Genomic DNA, 25779 nt, shown 5'->3' on the forward strand with positions numbered 1-25779 from the left:
CAACAAACATCAGAAACGACATAAATAATGGTGTAATATTAATAATGATATAATATTTAAAATGAAACTGGCAACAAAGGATAACTTATTGTAATTTAAAGAGGCAAAATATGTGAACAGATTAACAATTTCAACATTTTGATAATATTTTTCTTATTAATCTCATTATCAATTGTATATATCTTATAAATTCACAAATTATAGCAAGCTGGTTCTATGGTGTAATGGTTAGCACTCTGGACTTTGAATCCAGCGATCCGAGTTCAAGTCTCGGTAGAACCTCATTTTTTAAACTTTTTTTATAAACAATTATTAATTAAAATATATACCTTTTGAAATTATGCAATAATCCAATAATAATCAATCAAATTTAGATTTTAATTTAAGAAATTAATTACTACTGTAGTTAAAAGGCTTTATTTATCAAACGCAAAGTCAGCAAAGTCGCTTGAAGTTGAAAAGTGTATTATCAATTTCAGGACCACCCCATCCTATTTATTAGGCCCCTAAATAAACTTGGCTATCGCGGACAAAACCATATTTTTATTTCAATATTTTAAAATACAAATTAAATATAAACTTTTCAATTAAAGATATATTAAACAAAATGTGTTGAATTTCATATAATTATTTTTGGAAGTGAATAACTTCATTAAAACTGCAAAATGGCTTATTCAAAGTCTGGTTTTGTAGGCCTACACAAAAAACACCGACAATCAACTAAATTCATTCGTATCTGGCTTGTTACTGCATGCGACGCATTTGTAGTGCGTGGGCTGATCACAGATACTCGACTTGATATGTACGGTGGCCCACAAGTGTCACGCACACTATATAAATCATATTCACACAATTAAAGAAGGAATCACACAATTAAAGAAGAAATCACACAATTAAAGAAGAAATCACACAATTAAAGAAGGAATCACATATAAACAAAAGAAAGCATGAAAATATAAAACGAAATGCACAAAAATAGAAGAAACGCGCAATTAAAGAAGAGCTATTAAGCACAATTAAAGAAGTCCGCAACAAATTCGAAAGCTCCTCGCACAATTAAAGAAGTCCGCAACAAATTTGAAAGCTCCTCGCACAATTAAAGAAGTCCGCAACAAATTCGAAAGCTCCTCGCACAATTAAAGTACAGTAATCCGTATGGAACGCCATCGTTGCCTCCGGCAGCAAACTTTAATTCTATTCGGCTCTTTTACCATTACGTTAGGCTCTTTTACCATTCGGCGCATTTCTATTCGGCCCATTTACCATTACTTTCGAATTTGTTGCGGACTTCTTTAATTGTGCGAGGAGCTTTCGAATTTGTTGCGGACTTCTTTAATTGTGCTTAATAGCTCTTCTTTAATTGCGCGTTTCTTCTATTTTTGTGCATTTCGTTTTATATTTTCATGCTTTCTTTTGTTTATATGTGATTCCTTCTTTAATTGTGTGATTTCTTCTTTAATTGTGCGATTTCTTCTTTAATTGTGTAATTCCTTCTTTAATTGTGTGATTCTGTGTTATAGTGTGCGTGACAGTTGTGGGCCACCGTAGATATGAATACATACAACACAATTAATATCGAAGTGATACAGTTAACAATTGATTAAAATGCTTGGTAAATCATGTCAATCAATGAATTCTACTACAAATATACATTTTTTTGTAATACAATGTTGTGTATACATGTGGCGGGGGATTCATTCGAGGAAATAAATAAAGGCCCCAGCCGTATTATGAGGAAATTTTATAAATGAAGAGATAGGCGGATAATTCAAGGGTGGTTTGGTCATTCCTACCATGGAGTTGTTATTAGATGGAGCAAGGAGTTGTTATTAGATGACTCTAATAACAACTCCCTGTTCCTACTTGGTAGAATAGATTCAACAATGGATTTGTTTGACTTGAGGTAGGCCTATAGCGCGGTAAATTATGTACTGTAGCTACGGTACCAACAATCATATTAGTTTTGCGGGGTTTTGATAAAAAGACAAACACTAAATACAGTTTCGGAAAATAACGTTTATTATCAAAATTAAAAGAATGGAATACATAGTTTCACAAAAATAATAATAATGTAAACATTAAAATAATCAAACTGGCTAATTTTAAGACAGTAATAATGCAACTGATTAACAAAACGTTTAAAATCCGAATCAATTACTCATTTGAAAACGTACGTACCGTATAGATACGCGAACTAAGGTAAAACGTATTTGATCACTTGTGTGACGCCGTTTCCAACTTTGTGTTGTAAGATATTTTACACAACAGTTAATTTTAATGTGCACGTCCTGTGTGATAAAATGTGTTGTTTTTACACTACACGGCAATATACATTTTTGTATCAACAAGTATTTTGTCTAGTGGAGATTGTACAGCAGGCGTGGTCAACTGGCTTGAGTACCGTTTAAACAATATCTTAAATTACCACAAATACCACGTCTGTCATATGTCCGCTCGTTACCAAGAACATAGAAAACATCAAGATTGCTTAGTGGAGTTAGTTCGCTTAGTCGAAATGCAGGTTCGTTTTTATTGATCGATACAGGCACAGCTTTTGGTGGTGAGGGGTAAAAATCTTCCTTATAAGGAGACAATTCCCCGGGTAAAACCTCTCCTGATATTAAACTATCCAATAAGCTACAGCCATTTATGTCCGTTGATACAAAATGAGTTTTTGTGTGAAAATCTTGGTAAAATACTGATGAATCACTATCCGTGGGTGAAACTGATGAAGCTGGAGTAAGATTTGTAAAATATGGGTCATTAAACATAACGTGGTTCTCTTGTGAGACCGAAGGAGATAAAGATGCAGGCGAATCAGGGGGAGAGATCGGCTGTATTGGACTGAGTACCTTAATGACAGTTGGTGGCATAATAAGTTGTTTCTCAACAGGCTGAGAATCGACCTTTTTCACTCTCGAACGAACAGTGTGTTTCTGTCCAGGAGTACGCAAAGATGGGTTTCGCCTTTTTTGTCGTTTTATCAGTAGTTCCTCAAATCCATCGACAAAAGTCCACCTGGAACAACCACGAGCTTCAGGTTCGTTACCGATTGTTGGTATGCGTCTGAACAAGTCCTTTTGAACGGTTAGATTGTGACGCACAGAGTTCTTCCAATGCATTCTATTTTCGCAATAATACGGATATCTACTCGTTATAAAGTCATAGATTTCTTGCAATGTGGCACTGTTACTGCCGCTTGTTTTTATAGCTTTTGCAATCATTTGTGCATAGCTGTCTTGGGGCCTACCTTGTGATTCGTTGTGTAGTCCTTGCATGCCTAAATAGTCATTCTCTAACGGAATATTTTCTTTAAGAGATTGTGGTGAATGCGGTAAATTAAACGAGATGTCTTTTTCCATTCTTAAAGATATGCTGTTTTGAATTGAAGTTTATTATACCTTTCAAACTTGAAACTGGTCCACAGTATGAGCTACAGTCTCGACGCTTGTTTGTTATATTGTTCACCAACCAACATAATTCTCATATGCATTTAATTTAATCCGAACACCTGTATTCATTAAAGCATGACGTCATGAGGAAATTGCGCATAAACTGATTTTATATACTGTATTCAAATGCCAACAATTAAACAAATGCTAATTTGATATTTTTACATAAAAGGAAAAACATTAAAATGTAAAAAAGTTTAACAATTCATTCATTTTCACTGTGTGCAAACGGGGCATAAAAAACGCACATACAAGAATTGTATTGTTCATAATAAAAGCCTTTGTGAACTTAGGCCTATCTGAAGTCGGTTAAACGGGTAGTCGAATGGCTTTACGGAGTTCACGGAGTTCACGGAGTTCGAACCCTGGATTAACTATGTCAACGAATAAATAATTCATGATTTCTGGATCGCGAACTTAGAATAATGAAATGAATATTATACATTATTATATTATATAGTATTGTATGGGCTTCGGGGATATCTAAATAAATCCTATTCTAATTTACAGCATCCATTTCGAAACTGAAACATCATCCACCTCTTAAGTTTTCAAAGGTTTGAATCGCGAACAGATATCCATCTGTAAAAGAAGACCACGGTACTATGTAATGACAACACGCTTTCCTGATCGCCAAGAGTAGCAGCGGGACGATTCGGACCAGGGACGATTCAGACCGTGAGACGATTCTGACCAGGGACGATTCGGACTATACAGACTATTCAGACCAGTGACGATTCGGACCAGGGACGATTCGGACCAGAGACAATTAGGACCATGAATGATTCAACCCGGACCAGTGACATGTTGATGATCAATAAATTGATGACTGATTGACTTTTATTTACAAAACAGTTATTGTTAAAGTAGTCTATTGTCAAAAAACTAATAACGAGTTAGCCATGGCAGTATTGATTTAGATTGATCACCAATCAAATTAGTGGATTCACTTTGTGATTCTAAGGACATCACAATTGATTTTTCATACTTTTGTATTATCTTAACAAAAGTTTCATTACGTTGTATTGAGAGTTGTTAATTAGGATTGCAAATGATGTGCTTCTACAACATCCAAAACAACAGTGACAGTGCGCCTTTGCGTAAATTGTCAGTCGTGTACGAGGAAGGCATGATAAGAAGTCCCGAATAATTTGCTATATACAAGGTAAGATAATTAACACTGTTATAATATTCATACTTTTTTATATAGTTGCAAGCACCATTATTACCACAAAAAAATATGTAGTGAATGAATTGGGAAACACTGTGTAAAAAAGTTGATGAGTTTATCATGCAGCATCACTCATATTTCTTTTGCGAAATTTGAACAACATAGGTATTCTATTTATTTAAAGAAAAAATTAAAATCTAAAAGAATATAAATATAATGTCGAACTGTCTATGTCTCTGAGAGAAATGATCAGTATACAGGAAGATCATTTTATGGGTATTGAAAAGTAATTTCCACTGGAATACCATAGTGAAAAAACCCCAACTTGAGTACACCTTTACTTACCTACTATACCTATGTCAAGGTCTAATTTGACGTGTATAACATAATACTGGCAATAAAATTTAACAGGAACAATATTCCACCATAAGTCAAACAAAAAAACAATAAACAACGAATTAGAAGCTATATGCGTCGTTTTCAAGTATATCATGAGATATACAAATATCCATGTATTGTGGTTCTATTTGTTTGGAAGTTCGATAAGACATATCGTATAATATTTGCGATAATAACAATAAAGACACAAGCAACATTGATACACTATGTAATGGTGGCTATTGTGAATTGTGAATGATAATTCTTTTAAAACCTTTTACCAATATAGCATGAAACTAAAATGAAGAATTACGTCTATATTAATCAGTTCGTTTGACGCAAGGAAAGATATTATTTTGAAGCCAACTGATGACGTAGGCATACTGAGTATAGAAGACATGACATGGAAACAATGAAGTGTCAGTGGTCAGGAGCATCCAATTTGACATCTCGAAGTACCACAAGATTACGACTACGTCAGAGAATTACCGAGACTCTTGAAGAATTTAAATCTTCGTCTTTTCAATTCGCTGCGAAAAATATCAATCATCATTATATTCGACTTGAGTATGTGAATCTAGCAGCAGAATTATGCCGATTATTTTTACGCTATGTTGATGAACATAGTAACAAATATCCAAGCCGGTCGTCTACTATTTTGCACGAAGCTCTTGACGAAGCTACGAGATTGAAAAATGAGATGTTAGAGTATTCGAAAGATACGACGTCTACGTTTGGTAGATCCGTATCAAAATTGTTAAAGAAATCTAGAGGGTTATATCCAGAGTTTATCCAATCGTGTGCGCACAAGATGTTTCGGACAAATTACATTGAGTTGAGCTTTTCTCAGCAGGAAAGAATTTTTATTACCATACTTCGACAGACATTACGAACTAATTTGGTTATTGTATCAATTCGAAAATGGTCTGGGAAACTTGGTGTAACATTTGTCATTTTAACAGTTGGAATATTAATGTATAATATCAGTGTCGCGTTGCGGCCGACGTGCCATCATATTAGCCGTGCAGTTGCACTTGGATTTGGTGCATCTGGCCGCTGCGTTGAACGGCAACTTGGAGCTGAGATTGCCGCTTGTGGTGGCCCAGTAGGAGTGTTTTTAGGAGGACTTATTGGCGGATTGAATGTCGCATTTGTTGTTAATTTGGGCAAAGAAGGTATACTTCGTATTCTGGCTCGTTTATTATTCCCTGCTTCGACATCAGAATTTCAAATGCCACTTAGTTTAAGAGGCTATGATGATATTTACAGCTTGCCAATAATACGCACATCAACAACCAAGACAATTGAATCTGGTGGCACAACATACAAGCGACGTGCGCGCTCAGCGCCGCCATCAGTCAGAAACTACACGGCTGCTACTGATAATAAGCGGCAAACTCGCTATCGTTCAGCCACTTCAGGATTGACCAATGGTCTACCGGCATTTACTGTACTCACATACAGACCAACAATTCCTCCATCGACATCACCGTTTGTGCCAGATGTTTATCCAGCTTTTCCGAGTGGTGTCTTTATCAATTAAATGATGTGTACAAGGATATCAAACAATATGATATGATGTTGTTTGATGATCGACAGCCTTGGTTCACATGAAATTTACGTCTTATCTCAACTCAACAATAGAAACTCAATTACCGTCATACGCCTGTTCCATGATTACTAAAAATGTAAATTATGCTAGGTGGCCGCACAAAATTATGGCAGATTATGCCAGACACAATTAAGGCTAAAAGTGCACCAAAACAGTGAATAAGAGGGCGGTTTATGTGTATGTTTTATGTACCACAAAGGTGGGAAGCCAAAAAAAAAAAAAAAAAAAGCTCTTCGGGTTTTCAGCCAAATTATGCTAGATTGTGTACAAATTATGCCAGATTTTTTCGCAATTATGCCAGATAATATGCTAAATCGTGGTGAATATGTTGTATGTGTATGTGTATGTTGCGTTTTTCAAATTATGCCAGATTATGCCAGATTTCCTAAAATTATGCCTAGCATAAATGCCAGATGGGTCAAAATATATGCCATATGCCAGATTTGGCCACTATGATCTTGACATGGCTTTCGGCAGAACATCATGAACCCTTTTCAAATGAACTATTTTAATACTTAGCGCCCTCTATATATAAAACTATGTAATTTTCAATTGTTATTATTCATTGGATGATGATTATGCGATACGACCAAATTGGTCTTTTAATTACGGGTAAATTTAATTTAATTACACTATTGTAGATAAATATGTATTAGAATATCCTTATAATTTTAAACCTATAAATAGTAATATATACTGATTTGTAGAATTTGTTATCCAAAATGACACCAATATTTGACAAGTTCCTTTGATATACCTATTGTACCAGGCTATATTATGTCGTTACTCTGGTTTCTCTGCATCACGCATAAATCTTTCGCCTTTTACTAAAGATTTCCGTGCAGGGGAACACTCATTGAGTTTAAACTCAATTTTTCTTAATCCTTGTATTTACAAGGGTAATAATTATAAAAAATAGATTCATGAACACATTTTTATTGACGCTTGTTTTGATTATTGTGTATCTTTATATTTTATACTTGTTACGATAGTGTGCCTAGAATTTCAAGTTATTCTGGATTTTTAGGTGTAAGCAAAGAATATAATATCACAATGAGTATTCCGCGATTTTTGCATGAGAAATTTGTAACAGAGAGCTCCAGTGAGTGATGACCGCCCTCATAAGGGCGGATGTATACATACTAAATAAGACTTGATTTAATAGATATTATACATGTCACATTAAATAGAATTATGATAATAGTTTTTGCAATTGTAAACTATTTTATAATACATATTTATTAACAAACTAGTGTACATTCACTTTTACAGACAATTATTTACTAACATGCTAAGTTAGTTCACAAAAAAGGCCTAACACAGCAACACCAAAAATCAATGAATCGTTACTCAGCACGGCCTATTCTTTACCATTGCCGTGTACTACTCTACGCCCGGTAAATTAAGTATTGTTTTTATGATATAAATTAGTATAAAATACATGTTATTAATAGGACAAAATGTTATTAACATTTATTTGTTTTACCAGAAACAAGTTAAATATAGGAATATTATTAAACAATCCTTCGTGAAAACGCGTAAACACCAACACGCCCGGTCACGCTATCGTAGGGCCCGGTTGATAAAGCAAACTGTTTATACGGCAGTTTTTACTAAATAAATTGCATAAAACGAACAATTAAATATCCAAATAGTATTTAACATGATGTTGGCATGTAGTAGATAACATTTTTTATCATGAAAATACTACCGGTGGTCTAGCCTTTGATTAGTGAAACCGTCACAAAAAGTTGTATACATCCCAGATACATCCACACTTATGGCGGCGCCCTACCACATGGACAATATTACTGTTACATGGAAAATCGCGGAATACTCATTCTTGTGATATATATTCTTTGGTGTAAGTAGCTATATACTTTGAGACCATGCCTATTGAAATTCAAGAAAATTGGTTTGGTAATAACTTCACAAATAACACAAATTATATTATTTTCAAACCGGCTAGTGTTAAAAGATAGGAGACAATTTTCAAAAGCCGGTGAGCAGTCTTAAAGTAAACTTAAATTGTATTTTGTCCAAAAATGAGGTTTTCATTTGTAATTTTTAAACATAACTCGATTTATTGTACCGGCTTTTTAATACGAGTAGTTAAAAAATTAAAAATATTTCTTTTAAAATCCACCAGTTTGTTTTTCGGGTTGCTGTTCTATTGAGACTATTATTAGTTTTTAATTCATTTTTTATTTTATTCTGTGTATAGGTATATACTTACATACTCAGATGCCTATTGATTTTCAGGAAAATTGATATATTGGTCATGTCACAAAACCTTATCTTCCATAGATATATTAAATTGCACACTCTGTATTCTTTTAAGGACATATTCTTTGACATGGACCAAAATATTAGTCGACTGGCCGAGCAGTTAAGCTTACTACATGGGTTAAGGCAGGGGCGCCGCAAATCAGCACAGCTTCAAGACACTCGTCGATTATTATTCTGATCAATCTTGATTTTAGAAAGGTCATTGTTACAATGCCGGTATTGTTTTTATTAAAAATTATTTAAACAAATTATTAACCCCAGCAGGATTTTAACCATGTAGAGCTAATACATAAAGCAAAAAAATGTATCTTCCATCATGCTCCCAATCAGTGGATATATATTTGCAATTTGCGCCTTGAGCACTCTGGAGTGGTATGTGCGCTATAAAAATCTTATTATTATTATTATTATTATAAGTACTTCACTCAGTGTTTTCATTAAGGTTTTATTTTCATTCATTGATTTATCTTTTTATTTCGGAATACTATGGTGACATAATATATCCATCATAGCAAAAGAGTAACAAAAAATCTTAATCTAAGAGAACAAAAACAAAATTGTATATATATAAAAAGTCAATGCAACAAGGCATTCCATTGTATGTGCATTCTTGACACATTAAGAACGTGACGATTAATGGCCATGATCAAAGAATTACTACTTGCGTTCACACGATTTTTAAAACTAAAAACAGATTTTCTAATGAACCCATCAAAGAATGGAACGTCATTTAAGACAAACATCATGATTGCCCTACAAGCAAACGTAAGGCATTGTTATAACATACTTTCAATGATCTTAGAGTGCTCTTAGTATATCTACACCATAAGGTAGAGCAGTACATGCTGACACAGTAACTCTTAAATAGAGATAACATTTAGGGGTAGTAGAACATTTCTATTTAGGAAGTTGGCCCTAATGCAAATAGATCGATATTGACGTTTAATGTCACTTTCATCACTCAGATTGTTACTGATCACATGACCAAGATAGGTTATTAAATTATCAACGTTTAGAGGATATGTGGAACACCTTTGAGGTTGCGGACTTTCGGGCAAAATAATAGCAAGCATTTGGATTTGAAGTAATATCATGGTCACTAGCAAAAGCTATAATTCCCTTTAACAGTGATATTCCCTGATTTAGATTTATTTACCGGTGTAAGATTTAAATGTGTCCGGTGTTTAAAAGTGTCCACCGGAATAGTGTAACACCAGCTGTTGTAAATGGTTGCAACCACCCGGACAGTTTTCATCGATAACAAAGTAGGACCATTGACTGTCACATCACCTTACCCCGTCAAAACTGGCCACTGGACATTTACCAACTCCCATTAGGATAATTATGATTCCTTAAATACCAACTTGAATCGCAAAACAAAACCAAAAAAATGTGTCGATCCAAATAAATATTATTCATATTGTTATATCAGGAGACATATTATTATACGACCTGTTGTTTAACAGACATATCAATTTAAAGTAAATGGACGTAATTTGAAAAAAATATATAATGGTCGCTAATATTGGAGGTGTATGTAAGTAAAATGATCTTAAATTGAAAGAGGACCAGTATAGTTACCCCTAACAATTAATAAAATGGTCGATAATCGAAGGTGTTTTAAGTAAAGTGGTCTTTAATTGGAGGGGGACCAGTACAATTACTTGGATTTTGTTACATAATTAAAATTATTTATTATTCTTGTCTTTACTCCTACCAATTAATACATGGTCGCTAATTGGAGGTGCCTATAAGTAAAGTGATCTTTAATTGGAAGAGGACCAGTACAATTACTTAATTTTTTCACATAATTAAAACTATGTATTCTTCTTGTCTTTACTCTGACCAATTAATAAATGGTCGCTAATTGGAGGTATCTATAAGTAAAGTGATCTATAATTGGAAGAGGACCAGTACAATTACTTAATTTTGTCACATAGTTAAAACTATGTATTCTTCTTGTCTTTATTCATACTAGATAATATAATGATCGCTAATTGGAGGTGTCTATAAGTAAAGTGATCTTTAATTGGAAGAGGACCAGTACAATTACTTAATGTTGTCACATAATTAAAACTATTTATTATTCTTGTCTTTACTCTTACCAATTAATAAATAGTCGCTAATTAGAGGTGTTTTAGATAAAGTGATTTTTAATTGGAAGAGGACCACTTCATTTACTTGTTTTTGTCACATAATTAAACATTATTTATTCTTCTTGTCTTTACCCATACCAAATAATAATTATAATGATCCCTAATTGGAGGTGTTTAGACAAAGTGATCTTCAATTAGAAAAAAAACTAGTTTGGCATCATTAAGTATTATTGGTCGTTAAAAGAAGACAAGTGCATGCGCGATCAAAACCTGAATCTCAAATCCCAACCACCTATCATAAAACGGCCGGATTCCTACCTGACCGCTAATATTTCCCCGTACAGTATTTAATAGTGGACGCATTTAAATCCATGGGTCAGACATTATTAAACGGGCCGTACAGCATTAAATTAATTAAAAAACGCCCACGAACCCGTTGAAACATGCAACTGGACACTATCCAATGCTGAAAAGTGTCCGCCCGGACACTTTTGAATGCTGGACACATTTCAATCTTACACCGGCACTAGCGTGACTTTTGTGAGATTACTTTCGATGGAATAAAAAATGTCGGTGAAACTAATTTAACGTATTCTAATCATTGTACGCGGAATGTGGGTGTTCACTCAAGAGTATAATTATTCACTTTCACTTATAATAATAATAATATAACCCTCGTGTCTGACTGATAAATGATATTTGTTCATGCTTAAATGTTTGCCTTCCATACGACGAATACAGTTTCTATTCGTCTAAAAATATTGAAAAGAAAGTGAAACAAAAATATTTAAAACAATGGAATATAAATAATGTAATAATAGGATACTAAAATGCTAATACATAGCGCCCTCTAATTTTATTCTATCGTTAATAATATTCATTAAGGGTAGTTGATAATTATCAAATAAAACTGGGACTTTCAAAAAAAAAAATTGTTAATAAATATTTTATTATAACTTCAATCACCAACTATACAATAATTATACAGAGATATATATAATAATAGGAACAAGCATACTAAAATATTTGAACCTTTTGTAAGCACCTCCTATATTCTTTCTAATACATAGCGCCCTCTAAATTTATTATAACGTTAGTAACATTCATTAGAGGCAGTTGACAATTATAAAACTTGGGCTTTTTAAAAAATAAATTGTTAATTGATTTTTTAAATATTTTAATATAACATCAATCACCAAATAGACAATAATGTTTTACAGAGAAATATTGAAAATGCTGAAAATGAAATTACAAATTGACACCAATATTTGGCGAGTTCCTTTGATATACCTATTGTACCAAGCATTCACAGATCGTTATTCTGGTTTCTCTGCATCACGCATAAATCTTTCGCCTTTTACTAAAGATTTCCGTGCAGGGGAACACTCATTGAGTTTAAACTCAATTTTTCTCAGCCTTTGTATTTACAAGGGTAATATGATAATTTAAAGGCAGATCTCACAAGTTACTTAGTAGTTGCAAGTCAATCTTCTATTGCCTTGGTAACGTATAAAGTGCTTACCCTCACATCAAGAATTTTTCTCAGCCTTTGTATTTACAAGGGTAATATGATAATTTAAAGGCAGATCTCACAAGTTACTTAGTCGCAAGCCAATCTTCTATTGCCTTGGTAACGTATAAAGTGTTTACCCTCACATCAAGAATGAGGTAATAATAGATATCTACAGTATAAAAATAGTAGGCATATCTAGAAAAGTGTGTATGTGTAATATAATGCAGGACATTGATTCATTATTTTCATTCAATGATGGCCAATGTTATCTTACAAAAATGTTCAGTTGAAAATAACTTGATTATCAATCATTCTTCATAAAATGTTAGTCTGATGTATAATGGTACCGATAAATGCATACTTTGTTAATTTTCAGCTTAAACCCTTTATGGAACCTGTGCCGGTACCAACTCTTAATATTCTGTTAAAACCTTTATAGAACCTGTGCCGGTACCAACTCTTAATATTCTGTTAAAACCTTTATAGAACCTGTGCCGGTACCAACTCTTGATATTCTGTTAAACCCTTTATGGAACCTGTGCCGGTACCAACTCTTGATATTCTTTTAAAACCTTTATGGAACCTGTTCCGGTACCAATTCTTGATATTCTGTTAAACCATTTATGGAACCTGTGCCGGTACCAACTCTTGATATTCTGTTAAAATCTTTATGGAACCTGTGCCGGTACCAACTCTTGATATTCTGTTAAAACCTTTATGGAACCTCTGCCGGTACCAACTCTTGATATTCTGTTGAACCCTTTATGGAACCTGTGCCGGTACCAACTCTTGATATTCTGCTAAAACCTTTATGGAAACTGTGCCGGTACCAACTCTTGATATTCTGTTGGTTCATCGTTTGATTTGTGGTTTGGTTTTCTTGTTATAAAATACATGACGATGAGACAAAAGAAGAATAAGCAAGCTACCATTATAGCCACAAATAAAGTATAATTTTCTGAAATATAAAACAAAGACAATTTCTTATATAAAACAAAGATAGGGTATATAATGTGCATAACTGCGTGAATAGGCCATCGGTACCCCTTGACATATTTGGCGAATCGAGATATGTTTTGAATGGGAGGAGATATAACGAGCATTCAAAGTCATAGAGGTTCCAGATTATAATTGTGTACATTAAAGTATGACGAACATAAATTGTGTAACACTGTTGTTGTACTTTAGGGCGGGGCTGACGAACGATTGATATTGAAAACTTCAGTAGTTGAAGTAATATCATTGAGGCTGTTTTTGAAATATTTGTGGGTTATCCAAAGACACACATTGTTATCGTAAATAGGTTTATGTACACAATACATTAAATCACCAATATATAAGGAACATACGAACGAACACACAATTAGTGTTTATAGATTTAAATTAAACAAGGACAGCCCATTCACTTCCAGTCAATTTGACTATTTTTTGCTTACACGTTTTGGTAAAAGTGAATAACTATTATGTGAAATTTAAAATGGCATATTCAACGAAAAACATTTTTTGTAATTGTTTTTTCGGGGAGACAATATATCTTTAAAAATTTTTTTTGAATTTTAAATGTTTTCTTTATAATCTTACCTAACGGTGTCCTACAAGAGTCACGTATATCGCCAGGTAACACATTGGTTAATATTCGTTTAAATTCATCTAATGGACACAAGTCTGTGCAAGTAGGTAAGCTCATGATATAAGGATCAACCGTGCTATCATTCCTGTACCATATCTTCACGTAGTACTCACTATAAAATTGGGTAAATTATCTAATATAGGGCCTATATTTTAGATCAAAAACATCATCTTAATCCTTTATTTGTTTTCTACTAGTTCATCACTCATTTTTTTAAAGAGTAATACGACTGACAATATGTGTTTGCTTCCCTTAAGGTTACAAGAGCATGGAAAGGACACACATTTGTTAATACTATATTATGTTGCTCCATGAATAAACAAACGGCTCACACATTTGCGCATGTGCCGTTTCACGTAGTTGTTTTACTTACTTTTGACTATCATTCCACAGTTCAACACCTAAACATGTCGCTGGTGGAGGTGGTGCACCATCGTATATTCCTAAGGCCATACTTAAAGGAACTAAAGTTGTATCATGCTGAGAACAAATACAAAGTATAATGATACGTCTCATAAATACAAATCAATGGATGGATAGATGGATGGACGGCTCATGTACTAAATAATTCATCATTACTCTGAGACGTATCAATATTATTAAAAAAAGATATTGTGACAAGAACGTAGTATGGCACCGTACAAACAGTGCTTTACGGTACAAATTTTACTGTACGGCCCTGCACAACACTGTACGTTACAAACAGTATACAGTACTGGATATATAGTAAGGTACAAACAGTACTCTACGGCAGATTACAGTATTGTAAGATAAGATACAAACAGACACGACATGGTACATAAATACTGTACGATATGTAATAAACAGTATTAGTATTGTAGGGCAAGGTACAAAAAGTACTGTACGGAACGGTACAAACAGTAGTGTATACGGAATAAATAAGCAGTATTATTTTGTTAAGGCAAGGTACAAACAGTACTGTACGGCACTGTCAGTACTGTACGACAATTAGGCCTACAAACAATATTTTAAGGCAAGTACGAACAGCACTGAACTGCATGGTACGGTACAATCAGTACTACTGCACGGTACGGTACAAAAAGTACTGTTATGTACAGTACAAACAGTAGGCCTACTGTCCGACACGTTGCAAACAGTACTGCCCGGCATTGTAATGCAAGGTACAAACAGTGGCTCAGTACGGTACAAACAGTATTGTCCGGCACTTTACAAACAGTATTGCTTCGCTCGCGTACCATCTAGGTCGTGCCCACAGATGGTTCTCGAATACACCGTAATTTCAGCGTAACTAAAGCCTAGTTCCCACTAGAACGTAACGCAAGGACGTAAACGCAACGCAAGCGTTTTAACCAATGACAAGCGAAGTTATAGACAGCGAATAAGCCATCGCTTGTGATTGGTCAATTCACTTACGTTGCGTTACATTCTTGTGTTGCGTCGCTAGTGGGAACCACGCTTTACTAACTAAAATGTACGTAACGTACAGTAGGACTATTAATACATTGTCGTTTACAGAAACGAATAAATAGACACGATGATTTATGTAAAATTAGCACACCGGAATTACTTCCAAAAGAGAAACTTTTCACGACACATGAGTTTAAATGTTTGATTTGGACTCATTTAAACAAACCCAATTTGTGTTTTGTATATAACTTTAGGGTTGAAGGATGGGGAAGAGAATGTGTACAAAGAGGAACAGTTTTAAAATATATTCTTTATCCACTCAGCAACGAAATATTTTTTCATGTTTTATACATCGATTTACTTTGTTAAAACTGGCACTGTCATAGTCACTTGAAATAGTAAAGTACATGTAACGATACACCACTACGACGTTTATGTTTTGTTATAATTATTAATTGAAAAGCAACTGTCAGTATTGTCAAAGTATTGCAATAGGTTTTAAGTTTATTCTTCAAGGGCTCATACATTTACCTACCGTTACCTACTGAATGTTCCATTCATCACAAATCAATACATTTGTCTAAACGTATATATTAAATATAGTATAAAAATAGTATTTTTAAAATAGTATTTTTTTTAAAAGAAAATCGGCCTGTATTCAACATTATGATGCTGTACTCGAGCTGTTCAACCGGTTTTTAGCTATTAAAAGCAATTATCGTAGGAGGATAAAGGTAATGCGAAGCATCTTCGTATTATTGTGTGCGGGTATTTTTCAAGATGGACATCCAGTAGACAGTGTATACCACGATTGGAAAACACCCCTATTTGGGGTAAATCGTTGAACCTAAATTCGTTTTAATTGTCAATAACTAATTATCTAACTCAATTTAATTAGTAAACAGCATTACATCCGGTGGTTGAAATCAGTACTGAAAGTATGAAACAACTTTATATAGCCTACCGAGTAAACATTCTAGAAGTAACGTGCGATTTATCGAATTTTGCCCTTACGTAAATTTATATATAGTGGGTGACACACACCCAAGCAATTATTAGGCAAACAGTAGGCCTACTCTACAGTATGGTCAAAACAGTATTGTAAAGCAATGCACAAATAGTGTACGGTATTACTGTATTGCACGCTACAAACAGTACTGTACTGTATGGCATGGTACAAACATGATACTGTACGGTACGGTACAAACAGTATTTGAAGGTACCGTACGGCACAAATAATATTGTACGGACGGCACAAATAAATAAATAAACAGTAGGCCTACTGTACAAGTATTATAGCACGGTACAAACAGTACTGTAGGGCACGTTACAAACATTATTTAAATGCACGGCACAAATAGTATTGTACGGTATTACTGTAGGCCTATGCTACTACAATATTGTTATCATACACGAATCATATTGTTTTAGTATGCCTAACACAGTCAAATATACTATTTGTAAGTCAATATCCGAAGGAGTGAATTAAATGAACACATTTGAGGATGGGGTTAACGAAAAACATAATTTTTACTTACTCCTGAATACATGTAAACTTGTCGAGTGGAATGTTTTTTCTCCATATTTCCTAAAAGTAGCTGAACAATAGGACCTTATGAACAAACAAAAAAGATACCGGTCATAAATGCAACGATGCCTCCATGAACGAAGTAGCGTTGTATAGTAACATTTTTTAAACTGTTATGCATGTGGTTTTCAATGTGTTAATATTTGGGTATACAGGATCGTTTTCAGTCCAGAGCCCTGTAGTTAAAGTAGCGTGTTTGTCATAATGTATACATAACATTACCATTTAAATAAAGTGACACAAAGGGACTAATGAATCTATGTTATGACAGAACGTGAAATGTGTTACTCAGTGACCCTTTTAACTCCGCCTTCATTCGGCTATGACAGAAGTACGGCAAATTTTTTTTGGCAAAATTTGTTTTTTTAGACTACATTCGTTAATTCTCGTATATATGTTATGGTTATATCCTGTAGAATTAAAGGCATCTATATATGATAAGGTAGCTATAATATGCCAATATTTGATACGACGAAGCTGGTGCTTATTGGACGCGTAACGGTTAGAGTTGAATATTAAAACAGAAATAAACTTACCACCCTTCAACCTACAGATGTCTATATTGCCATCAAATAAAAAGTGTAAATAATGCACAGCAATTTCAGAGGATTTAGCAATTATTTCATCGGTTATCCACTGAGGTTGAGTGAGGTTATGCGAAATCTGTATGTTACAAAAGAGGCGTACATTGATCATAAAAATGTTACCGGTATTTAAAGGTACCGACACTATTTGTTCATGCTATAGTGGCTAGCATCAAACCATATTAAATTATCACGTTTCAAATGAATTAAACAACATTCTAAATATTCTGTTATATTGTAGGCCCTATTTCAATAATCATGGCGATCTGCATTTTCACCATCTCAGGTTTGCTTATATTCTACCCTATATAAAGTATTATATTATTTATATTATTTAGGCAGCCTTATGATGTAGATTTCCTTTTTTTAATAATGAGAAATATTCACTACCGTATCAATTATTTTTTTTATTCATTTATCAATAATCCATCATTATTTTCGAGGTGTTTGTCTTTAATAAATCATTAAAAGTAGGCTATAGCGCACCAGATGCTATTTTTTAATTTGCATACATTCGATAAAATATATTTACCTCTATTGTGATTGCATCATTAAAGTCATAGCATTTACTAGCCATACGACTTAAAGAGCTATAGTTGTATTCTGCTTCTTCGTTTATGTATTTCAAAAACTCCTACAAAACAGAAGAAAACAGTTTTTGAATTAATTTTCTTCCCTTTCACAAATCTTTTAATTTACTTATAGGGAGAGCGACGATATAGCTATAACTTTTGAAGAACATGTTTTAAAATGCTTATTTTGTTTTTATTGAATGAATACAGTGTAGGCCTATATCAATGTAAAAGGAATGAAAAAATGTGAACATTTTATTTTTTGTTACTACTACCCAGACTTAGCCTAGAGGCCTACTAATTAAAAAAAAAATAAACGGAAAATACAGATAATAAATAAATTTAGAAGAAATCTACACTTACTTGATTGTCATTTACAAACTGTTTATATTCAGACGATTGTCTAACCTTTTCAAACAGTTTCTTATAATAACTGCACACATAGGTGACTGGAAATAGCTGCAACGAAAAATCAAAATGTCAACAAAATTGCACAGAATCACAACTTCGCTACCGTGCAATTTGTATGGACAGACGTGGTTAACGGGATTCGGCCCTTCATTGTTGTTCTCGGCCTCGGAAAGGATAGGCCTATACATCTTAAAATTGGCAAAAGTATCCAGAAAGAAGAGTATTCGCAATAATACATTTACTAGCAGTATACTGCAAAGCTGCAATCACTTTAGAATTTGCTATAATCGCTGACCTCAAAATAAACATCTGTTCACACACAACATGTATATTTTTCCTTCAATTCAAATTGGGGAAGCGAAGCTGGTAATGGATAAAAATGAAATACACATTTTTAAAAAGAAGCCCAAGAGCTTGTAATAATGAAATGCAATTTGAAATGGTCACACATTTATTTTTTAATATAGGGCCTACATTTAAGAGCCATAAGGTAATGTGTAGATTATGAAAAGACTGTGTACACTAACAAATCTTGCAAAACGTTTGCTTGCAACCTTCGAGTTAGCCACTGTTAAAGACATGTTATATAGTGTCTGTCTACTCAGTTGATGTTATATAAAGACATTGATTCATATGCAGGTTCAAATGACTAAAATCTGACTTGCCAAGTTCACGAGAAACTTCGGCCTCTAACGTCTGCAAACTAGTATTCTATTCCATAGTTTGTCAACTGAGTTACTAACTTTGCCTGCCAAACTCGGAGTGTGTAAAGTATGTAGTGTATACCAGGGTTTGATAATTAAAAATAAAAGTAATTTCTTCCTAATCAATTAATTAATTATCTTCATACTTGTTTTCTTTTTTTTCTAGGAACGTTGCCTTGGACATTTATTATATTATATACAATAAAATAAACTTATGTGTGTGTTAAATAATGCTTTCTCTTTTTATAAGCAACGTAAATGAATGTAGAAAGATTAAAATATATATTAGGGTTTTTTTTTTTTGCTTGACATTAACAAAATAATATGTTCAACTGTTAGAATCGTTTACCACGTCATATAAAAATATTTTCAACCATAACATGTTTTAAAAGGCAATAAAGAAATACTTAAGGAACCGTATGGAAATTTTGTAATTAGGCCTAAATAATATTTTTGTATTTAAATGATGACAATGTTATAAATATATCATATATAAAAATAATTTTGTAATTTATTCGTATTTAAATAGTACATTTATATATTTTAATTTTCTAGTGCAAAATATAGGTTTTATAAGTAGTATTTTTATATAATAGGCCTATTAAATTGTTTGTGTTGACAAATGTCATATTTTGATTATAATTTGTTGTGCCTTTGTGATTTTGTTGAGAAATGACATATGACAGAGCAATAAATATTACAAACATCAAACAGATGGAAGTAATTGTTTCTTAAATTATTTTGGAAATTTTAACTGGTTTTCTACTCAATTATTTTTTTTTTCTTGTCCATCGTCCTTTTCAATTTTGAGGTCAATAACATCTAATCTAAACTTAGTTATAATTTGTTTTTATTTTAAATTCTTAATATATCATGTTAAATTTTTTTTAAACATTAAATCTACAAATGAACCAACTTTATTTGAAAAAAAAAATGTCTTTCAGTATCTCTTAGACGTAATTTAAACTTTGTTATAAAACTCTATTTATCATGAACGTTGTGCAACCCAAATATAATCATAAGCCATTAAAAAAAACAAGATTCTTACACTTGCATACTGTAGTCCAACTATTCTCATTTCTCTCTATTTTTAGTCGCGTGGAAGCGACTCTATAGTTCACTATGTCGGTCGGTTGGTCGGTCTGTCTGTCTGTCTGTCGGTCTGTCTGTCTGTCTGTCGGTCCGGTATCACTATGCGTTTTATCGCTTTCTGACCTTATCTTGATATCAGTTTAATCTAGCTAGGTCAATTTTTCACAGTATATTCCTTATGGCCAGGAATCAATGTGGTTATGTTTTCACGGTGCGCAATAAAAAATTACGCGGTCTACGCACGATTTAACGAAATCACGTTTGTAATCATATCTTCACAACCATGAATCACAATTAAATAAAATTTGGTACTCATAAATTTCAGGGCATAAATCATCATATGGCAATACAATTACGTGCGTAGCGCATGTAACGCATGCGTACGCGCGCTTAAAATTTTCAAAATTTATTTTCGATGAAATAAGAGTACATTTCAGGCAATTTTAAGCGTTTACAAAATTGCCATGAGTGCGCATATTTTTGCGCGCGCACTGCGCGTTAAATGTTATTGCGCACTCTTTTTGCTCGATTTCTGTTTTCCTGACTTACTTTTCAACTCGAAATTACGTTATACGAGCACGTCGAAAGTGACAGGCTACGCACGTGTAAATTAAAAATATATAAATGTTTTTAAACATTTCAACATTTTTAAACATGTTTTTTTTTCTCTTTTGCGGTTAACCACCACCTTTATTAATTCTTTCATACAAATTTCGTTCATACATTAAATTTCTGTTTTCTACTTTTTTCGTTATTTTCTGATTTTTTCTCTTTTAACCTTTATACATATAGTGGTTTGATTATATGCATACAAAAACTGTACATCTTAAAATACAAAAATGGATGCCACTTATAAGTTACAACATGCCTAGTGTATTCATATCTTTTAAAATATATTTAAACTGAATCCAGGGATTCTGGCATACAGGTTTTTTAAGTTCAGTTTTAATTTTAATTATGTATATGACGTACACAGCTATTGAATACAATTGGTTTTTTAATTGACATTTACTTCCTAACAGGAGTTCTTTGAACGAGCTACTGCTGTTATCTAGCTTTTTAAATATATTGTCAATTTTTTCCCACATTATTTGATTACGTCTACAATAATAAAACATGTTTTTCGTCTTCTATAACTCCACAATTGTTACATATGTTATTATTTTTCAGTTTCCAGTTATACAGTTTTAGATTTGTAGGTACAACTCTATTTAGTAATTTGTAATTCAATTGGGCAAATTTCTTAATTTTTTCGTTTTTCACTTTTCTTTTCCAGACATCACACCACTTGATATCTTCATTAAATATGTTATTCCATTTAAGTATGCTTTTCGGGGGAATAAAGACATTATTAACAAAGTTAGAATAAACATCTTTTGTTGTCATCTTAATTATATTGTTGATATTGTATTCTAGATTCACATTCATATATTGGTTCATATTTGGCATATTATGTTTAATTATACTTAACCACTCTTTTGGAATAGCTCTGGTTAGAGAAACATATTCAGCTATCCAGTTTTTCTTAATACGTAATTGTTTAATTATTTCTATAGGTTTCATTAGACGATTGAAAATAATTATATCTCCAATTTGATTAAAACCTGCATCTATCCAGTTCTTAAAGAATAGTGGTTTGTTTCTATATTTAATATCATTATTACCCCATAAGTTTTGCTTTATCACTTCTTCATACTCGTTAATTGTACCTTCATTATTCATATTATTAAATTCAACACAACACTTTAGAACATTATAATAAAAAGATGGTATATTATCTAAGCCCATGTTATTTTGAAAATTGATATTTGACATACTTAAAATTAGTTGTTCGGTTCCAAATTTGTTAAAATAGTATAGTGGTAAGATTTTCCATCTTACGTGTTTTCTACACAGTAATTTTCTTGCCCATATCATTTTCAGAGAGTTTATGTGTAATGCGAAATCAGGCATACCTATGCCCCCTTTAATCATTTTACCGATTAAAGTTTTTCTTTTTATTTTTTCTGTTTTTCCATTCCATAAAAAGTTATATATCAATTTATTTATTTTAAAAATAACATCATCTGGTACATCAATTATACATGAATTGTATGTTAGTTTAGACAAAGCTAAACTTTTTAAAATGGTAACTTTGCCAAAAAAGGTTAGGTTTCTTCCTTTCCATCTATTGAGTAGCATTTCTAAGTTTGCCACCTTACTATCCCAATTTAATTCACTGCATTTGTTCTCATTATATCCCACATAAATATCCAAAATCTTAATTGGTTCATTAACCCAATTTAGACGGCATGGTTTTTCAATTTTGTTTACATTTTTGCCAATCCATATAGCGTTGGTTTTTTTTTTATTTAAAGTCATACCAGACGCTTTACCAAACTTATTAACAATGTTTAAACCAATCTCTATACTTTTTTCATTTCCCACAAAGAGTACAGTGTCATCTGCCAGATGCGCAATGCGAACTTCCTCACCATTATCATTGTTAGATAAACATGTTCAGTAATTTCGGTCAGTATAGTTCACTATGTCGGTCGGTCGGTCTGTCTGTCTGTCTGTCTGTCGGTCTGTCTGTCGGTCTGTCGGGTATCACTATGCATTGTAGCACGCGACTTAATGGCTGTTGGCCTTGTTCTAATTAGTAAACACTTTGAAAGAAATATACTTGTGTCGGTTTGAATAATATATAAACAATAACTAATAATATACACATACACTGCCATTATATTGAGAAATAAATAAAGCTTTCCTACTTACAATGTCGTCTCCTTCGGGTACATAGATATCATTGAGCCATCGGTTGGTTTCGTTTGGATACAAGCCCTTCAATGTCCAGTTAGCTGAATCAATAGTTCGATCAAAATCAGTAGATCGAACATATATTTGATTTTCATTGAAACTTTGGTCAAGAAAGAAATCGTATTTATTTCTTAGAAAAGTTCCCAATTTATACATTTCACGTTGACCTTTCTGAAAAAGTAATATTATTTGCATAAAAATACAAACCATTGTTTAAACGTATTAACTGTATTAGTCAAGTGAAACAAATTAAAACATTCAAGGTAATATTATTAGCTATAGATTAAAAACACAAATGCAAATAATGTATGTTTTGCATTCGTTGAATTGCAAGAATTTCTGATTTTTCTTTAATATGACGTTGGTATTGCGCTCTCTAAATATAATCATTAAGCATTATTAGTTTTCTAGTTAAATTGATGGTTTATTCCAAAAGTCTACAATAATTACATATCTTAGCAGCCGAAGTTCATTCGATACCAATCATCCTCATATATACGAAACAGTACTGTCTGCAGATTAGATATATATATATATATATATATATATATATATATAATTTGAAACGATAAGATGAGGAAATCTGTGAGAATCTATTTAATTATATTTAAAAATATATATACTTACATAGGTTAGCTGTCCAAGACCTTGACTCCATTTTTCCGGTCCGTAGGCATCACTGGGATATGGTCTGACTGGTGTTCTTTTACCATGCCTGAATACCTTCAACAAAATTAACAAGGCACAATGAACATAGTATATCTAAGAAGGGTGTTTTGAGTCCCATTATTAATAGGTCTCATTCTAATTAAAGACAACTTTTGGGACCCAGATTTTAGTACGGTGTTTAGTAGCTTTGGTTACTAGTGATCTTTAAATTCCTCTCTTACGGGAAATTAAACATCAGAATGGGATTATCGTTCTTCTCCAAAGACTGAGGATAAATTTAATCGGGTTGAGTTGTCTGTTGTCAGTGTTTCCTTCAAATTGTCAATGCATTAAGTTCAAAAGTTAATTTTAAAGAAAATGTTTAGTTCCTTAGTTCGGGACATTCCAGAACTTATATGACTAGATTCCTCTATAACTTCGTATCTACCATTGTGACAGCTCTCTCGGTTATGTAGGTCTACCAAAATCGTGGCCTTTAGTCTCTAACTAGAAGGAGTCTTTAATGGGAGGAAAGAGAAAATGTTAAAAGATAGGCGATCATCCGTGGCGTCGATAAAGCGGTCTTTAAATGGAGGGAGACCTGTAATTAAAAAGCAATTTCTTTTCCCCTACAATTTTTAATGTCTCTTTTTCAATACTACAGGGTGATAAAAACAAGGCAATATAGATGGCTGCAGTCGCGTGCTCAAGTTAGTGTTTACCGACCGACCGACCGACATAGTGAGCTGTAGAGTCGCGTGCAACACGTTGGTATAGAGTTAACCGATCACACATGAGAACTTTGGATAACTGGGATCGGAAACATATGATTTAGTTCCGCCATGGTATAAATCCGTTCTATGCAGGCTTAACTCTAGCGAGTATGGAAACAAAGCCTAGACCTATAAATTACTTACCAGATTAACCATATGAAGTTTGAGGTTCTCTTCGTTTATGTTGGTACCGTCTGATTCTACCAAAGTCATACATAGTAGATTTAACAAAATTACAATCTGCAGGTATATCCTAAACCCGTCCATTTGAAATTCATACACTATATACTGTTCTAAACACCCAACAAAAACAATGTGGGTAGATCTGGAGATTTTTTTGTAACTACTGTAGTACAGTCAATATAAAATTAGGTAGTACCGTATAAATATAATGTATTTATTCATGCATTACCGTTTTATACTGTCTTTTTATTGCTTGACTTTCATTGTGTTCTGCAACAATTGACAAAATTCGAGTATGGAAATTTGTTCATGGTACACGTCATAAAAAAGGAAATAGTTTAAACAAATCCTTATTAAAAACGCTTACGTCTAGTACACATGGTGCAATTAAAAATCATAATGTAGTTTCCAACGTACAATTAGAAATACTTTCATAAACTGTATATGAAACAGTTATTATTGACGATTTGCGACGCCATATGCATATATATCTAATAATTTCCTTATTAGTATATGAAGAGATAATGTATACGAGTTAAATGGTTTATATTATTATCTAAAAGTTTAAGGGTGAAATGCTAGGAGAGAAAAAAGAAAAGAAAAAGAAATGAATTAAGATCTGAAATCATCCAAAAAGAATGAAAAGCCATTCATCTATTAAGGCGGTTTCGCTGATGTCCTCTTACTCTTAGATCAGAAATGGCAAGAAATGTGTCAACTACATGAACAAGATCATTAAAAGAAGAATATTCTATTGATGTTATCTGAGAGGAATATTATCGCCACTTTTGCAACCACCAGTTGAAGTGACATTAAGTGAAGTTGTGTGAAGTAATTGCGCGCAGCACAGGAATTAGCAGCATGATGGAGGGCATGATGGGCGTTAATGCATCAG

At 33.0% G+C, this 25779-nt stretch overlaps 2 protein-coding genes and 3 non-coding genes across 6 annotated transcripts; 3 read left to right on the forward strand and 2 right to left on the reverse strand.

Annotated features, from left to right (window-relative positions):
• The first annotated feature begins 210 nt into the window (after nt 1–210).
• Nucleotides 211–282, forward strand: Trnaq-uug (transfer RNA glutamine (anticodon UUG)). The gene has a single exon. It is a non-coding gene; the product is annotated as a tRNA-Gln (tRNA).
• Nucleotides 283–2215: 1933 nt separating this feature from the next.
• LOC140040672 (uncharacterized) lies at nt 2216–3448 on the reverse strand. The gene has a single exon (XM_072086778.1). The coding sequence runs from the start codon at nt 3360–3362 to the stop codon at nt 2385–2387; it is 978 nt and encodes a 325-aa protein (XP_071942879.1). The 5' UTR covers nt 3363–3448; the 3' UTR covers nt 2216–2384.
• Nucleotides 3449–7396: 3948 nt separating this feature from the next.
• On the forward strand, nt 7397–7515 carry LOC140041278 (U5 spliceosomal RNA). The gene has a single exon (XR_011842885.1). It is a non-coding gene; the product is annotated as a U5 spliceosomal RNA (small nuclear RNA).
• Nucleotides 7516–11690: 4175 nt separating this feature from the next.
• LOC140040671 (prostatic acid phosphatase-like) lies at nt 11691–25057 on the reverse strand. Of its 2 annotated transcripts, none has more exons than XM_072086776.1 (10): nt 24846–25057; nt 23908–23995; nt 23239–23451; nt 18638–18733; nt 18235–18336; nt 17655–17781; nt 17069–17142; nt 14515–14621; nt 14093–14253; nt 11691–13469 (listed from the first exon to the last, which is right to left on the reverse strand). In XM_072086776.1, exons 3-10 carry the CDS (start codon nt 23434–23436, stop codon nt 13321–13323), a joined length of 1014 nt encoding a protein of 337 aa, XP_071942877.1. In that variant the 5' UTR covers nt 23437–23451; nt 23908–23995; nt 24846–25057; the 3' UTR covers nt 11691–13320. The 2 variants fall into 2 exon arrangements, with proteins under 2 accessions (XP_071942877.1, XP_071942876.1); XM_072086775.1 differs by having other exon boundaries at nt 23908–24003.
• Nucleotides 12315–12432, forward strand: LOC140041306 (U5 spliceosomal RNA). Its single transcript, XR_011842912.1, has one exon. It is a non-coding gene; the product is annotated as a U5 spliceosomal RNA (small nuclear RNA).
• Nucleotides 25058–25779: the final 722 nt, after the last annotated feature.

This window comes from Antedon mediterranea, chromosome 2 (genome assembly GCF_964355755.1).
Source record: "Antedon mediterranea chromosome 2, ecAntMedi1.1, whole genome shotgun sequence".
In the NCBI taxonomy this organism is placed as follows: Eukaryota; Metazoa; Echinodermata; class Crinoidea; order Comatulida; family Antedonidae; genus Antedon; species Antedon mediterranea.

What these genes read in the sequence shown, in the direction of transcription:
- LOC140040672 (XM_072086778.1), bottom strand. Translation starts at nt 3,362, where the DNA reads ATGGAAAAAGACATCTCGTTTAATTTACCGCATTCACCACAATCTCTT.
- LOC140040671 (XM_072086775.1), bottom strand. Translation starts at nt 24,968, where the DNA reads ATGGACGGGTTTAGGATATACCTGCAGATTGTAATTTTGTTAAATCTA. An exon ending in ATGATGCAATCACAATAGAG is followed by an intron (nt 17,782 to 18,234) that starts GTAAATATATTT and finishes TGTAACATACAG; the next exon opens with ATTTCGCATAACCTCACTCA. An exon ending in CATCTGTAGGTTGAAGGGTG is followed by an intron (nt 17,143 to 17,654) that starts GTAAGTTTATTT and finishes TTTGTTCATAAG; the next exon opens with GTCCTATTGTTCAGCTACTT.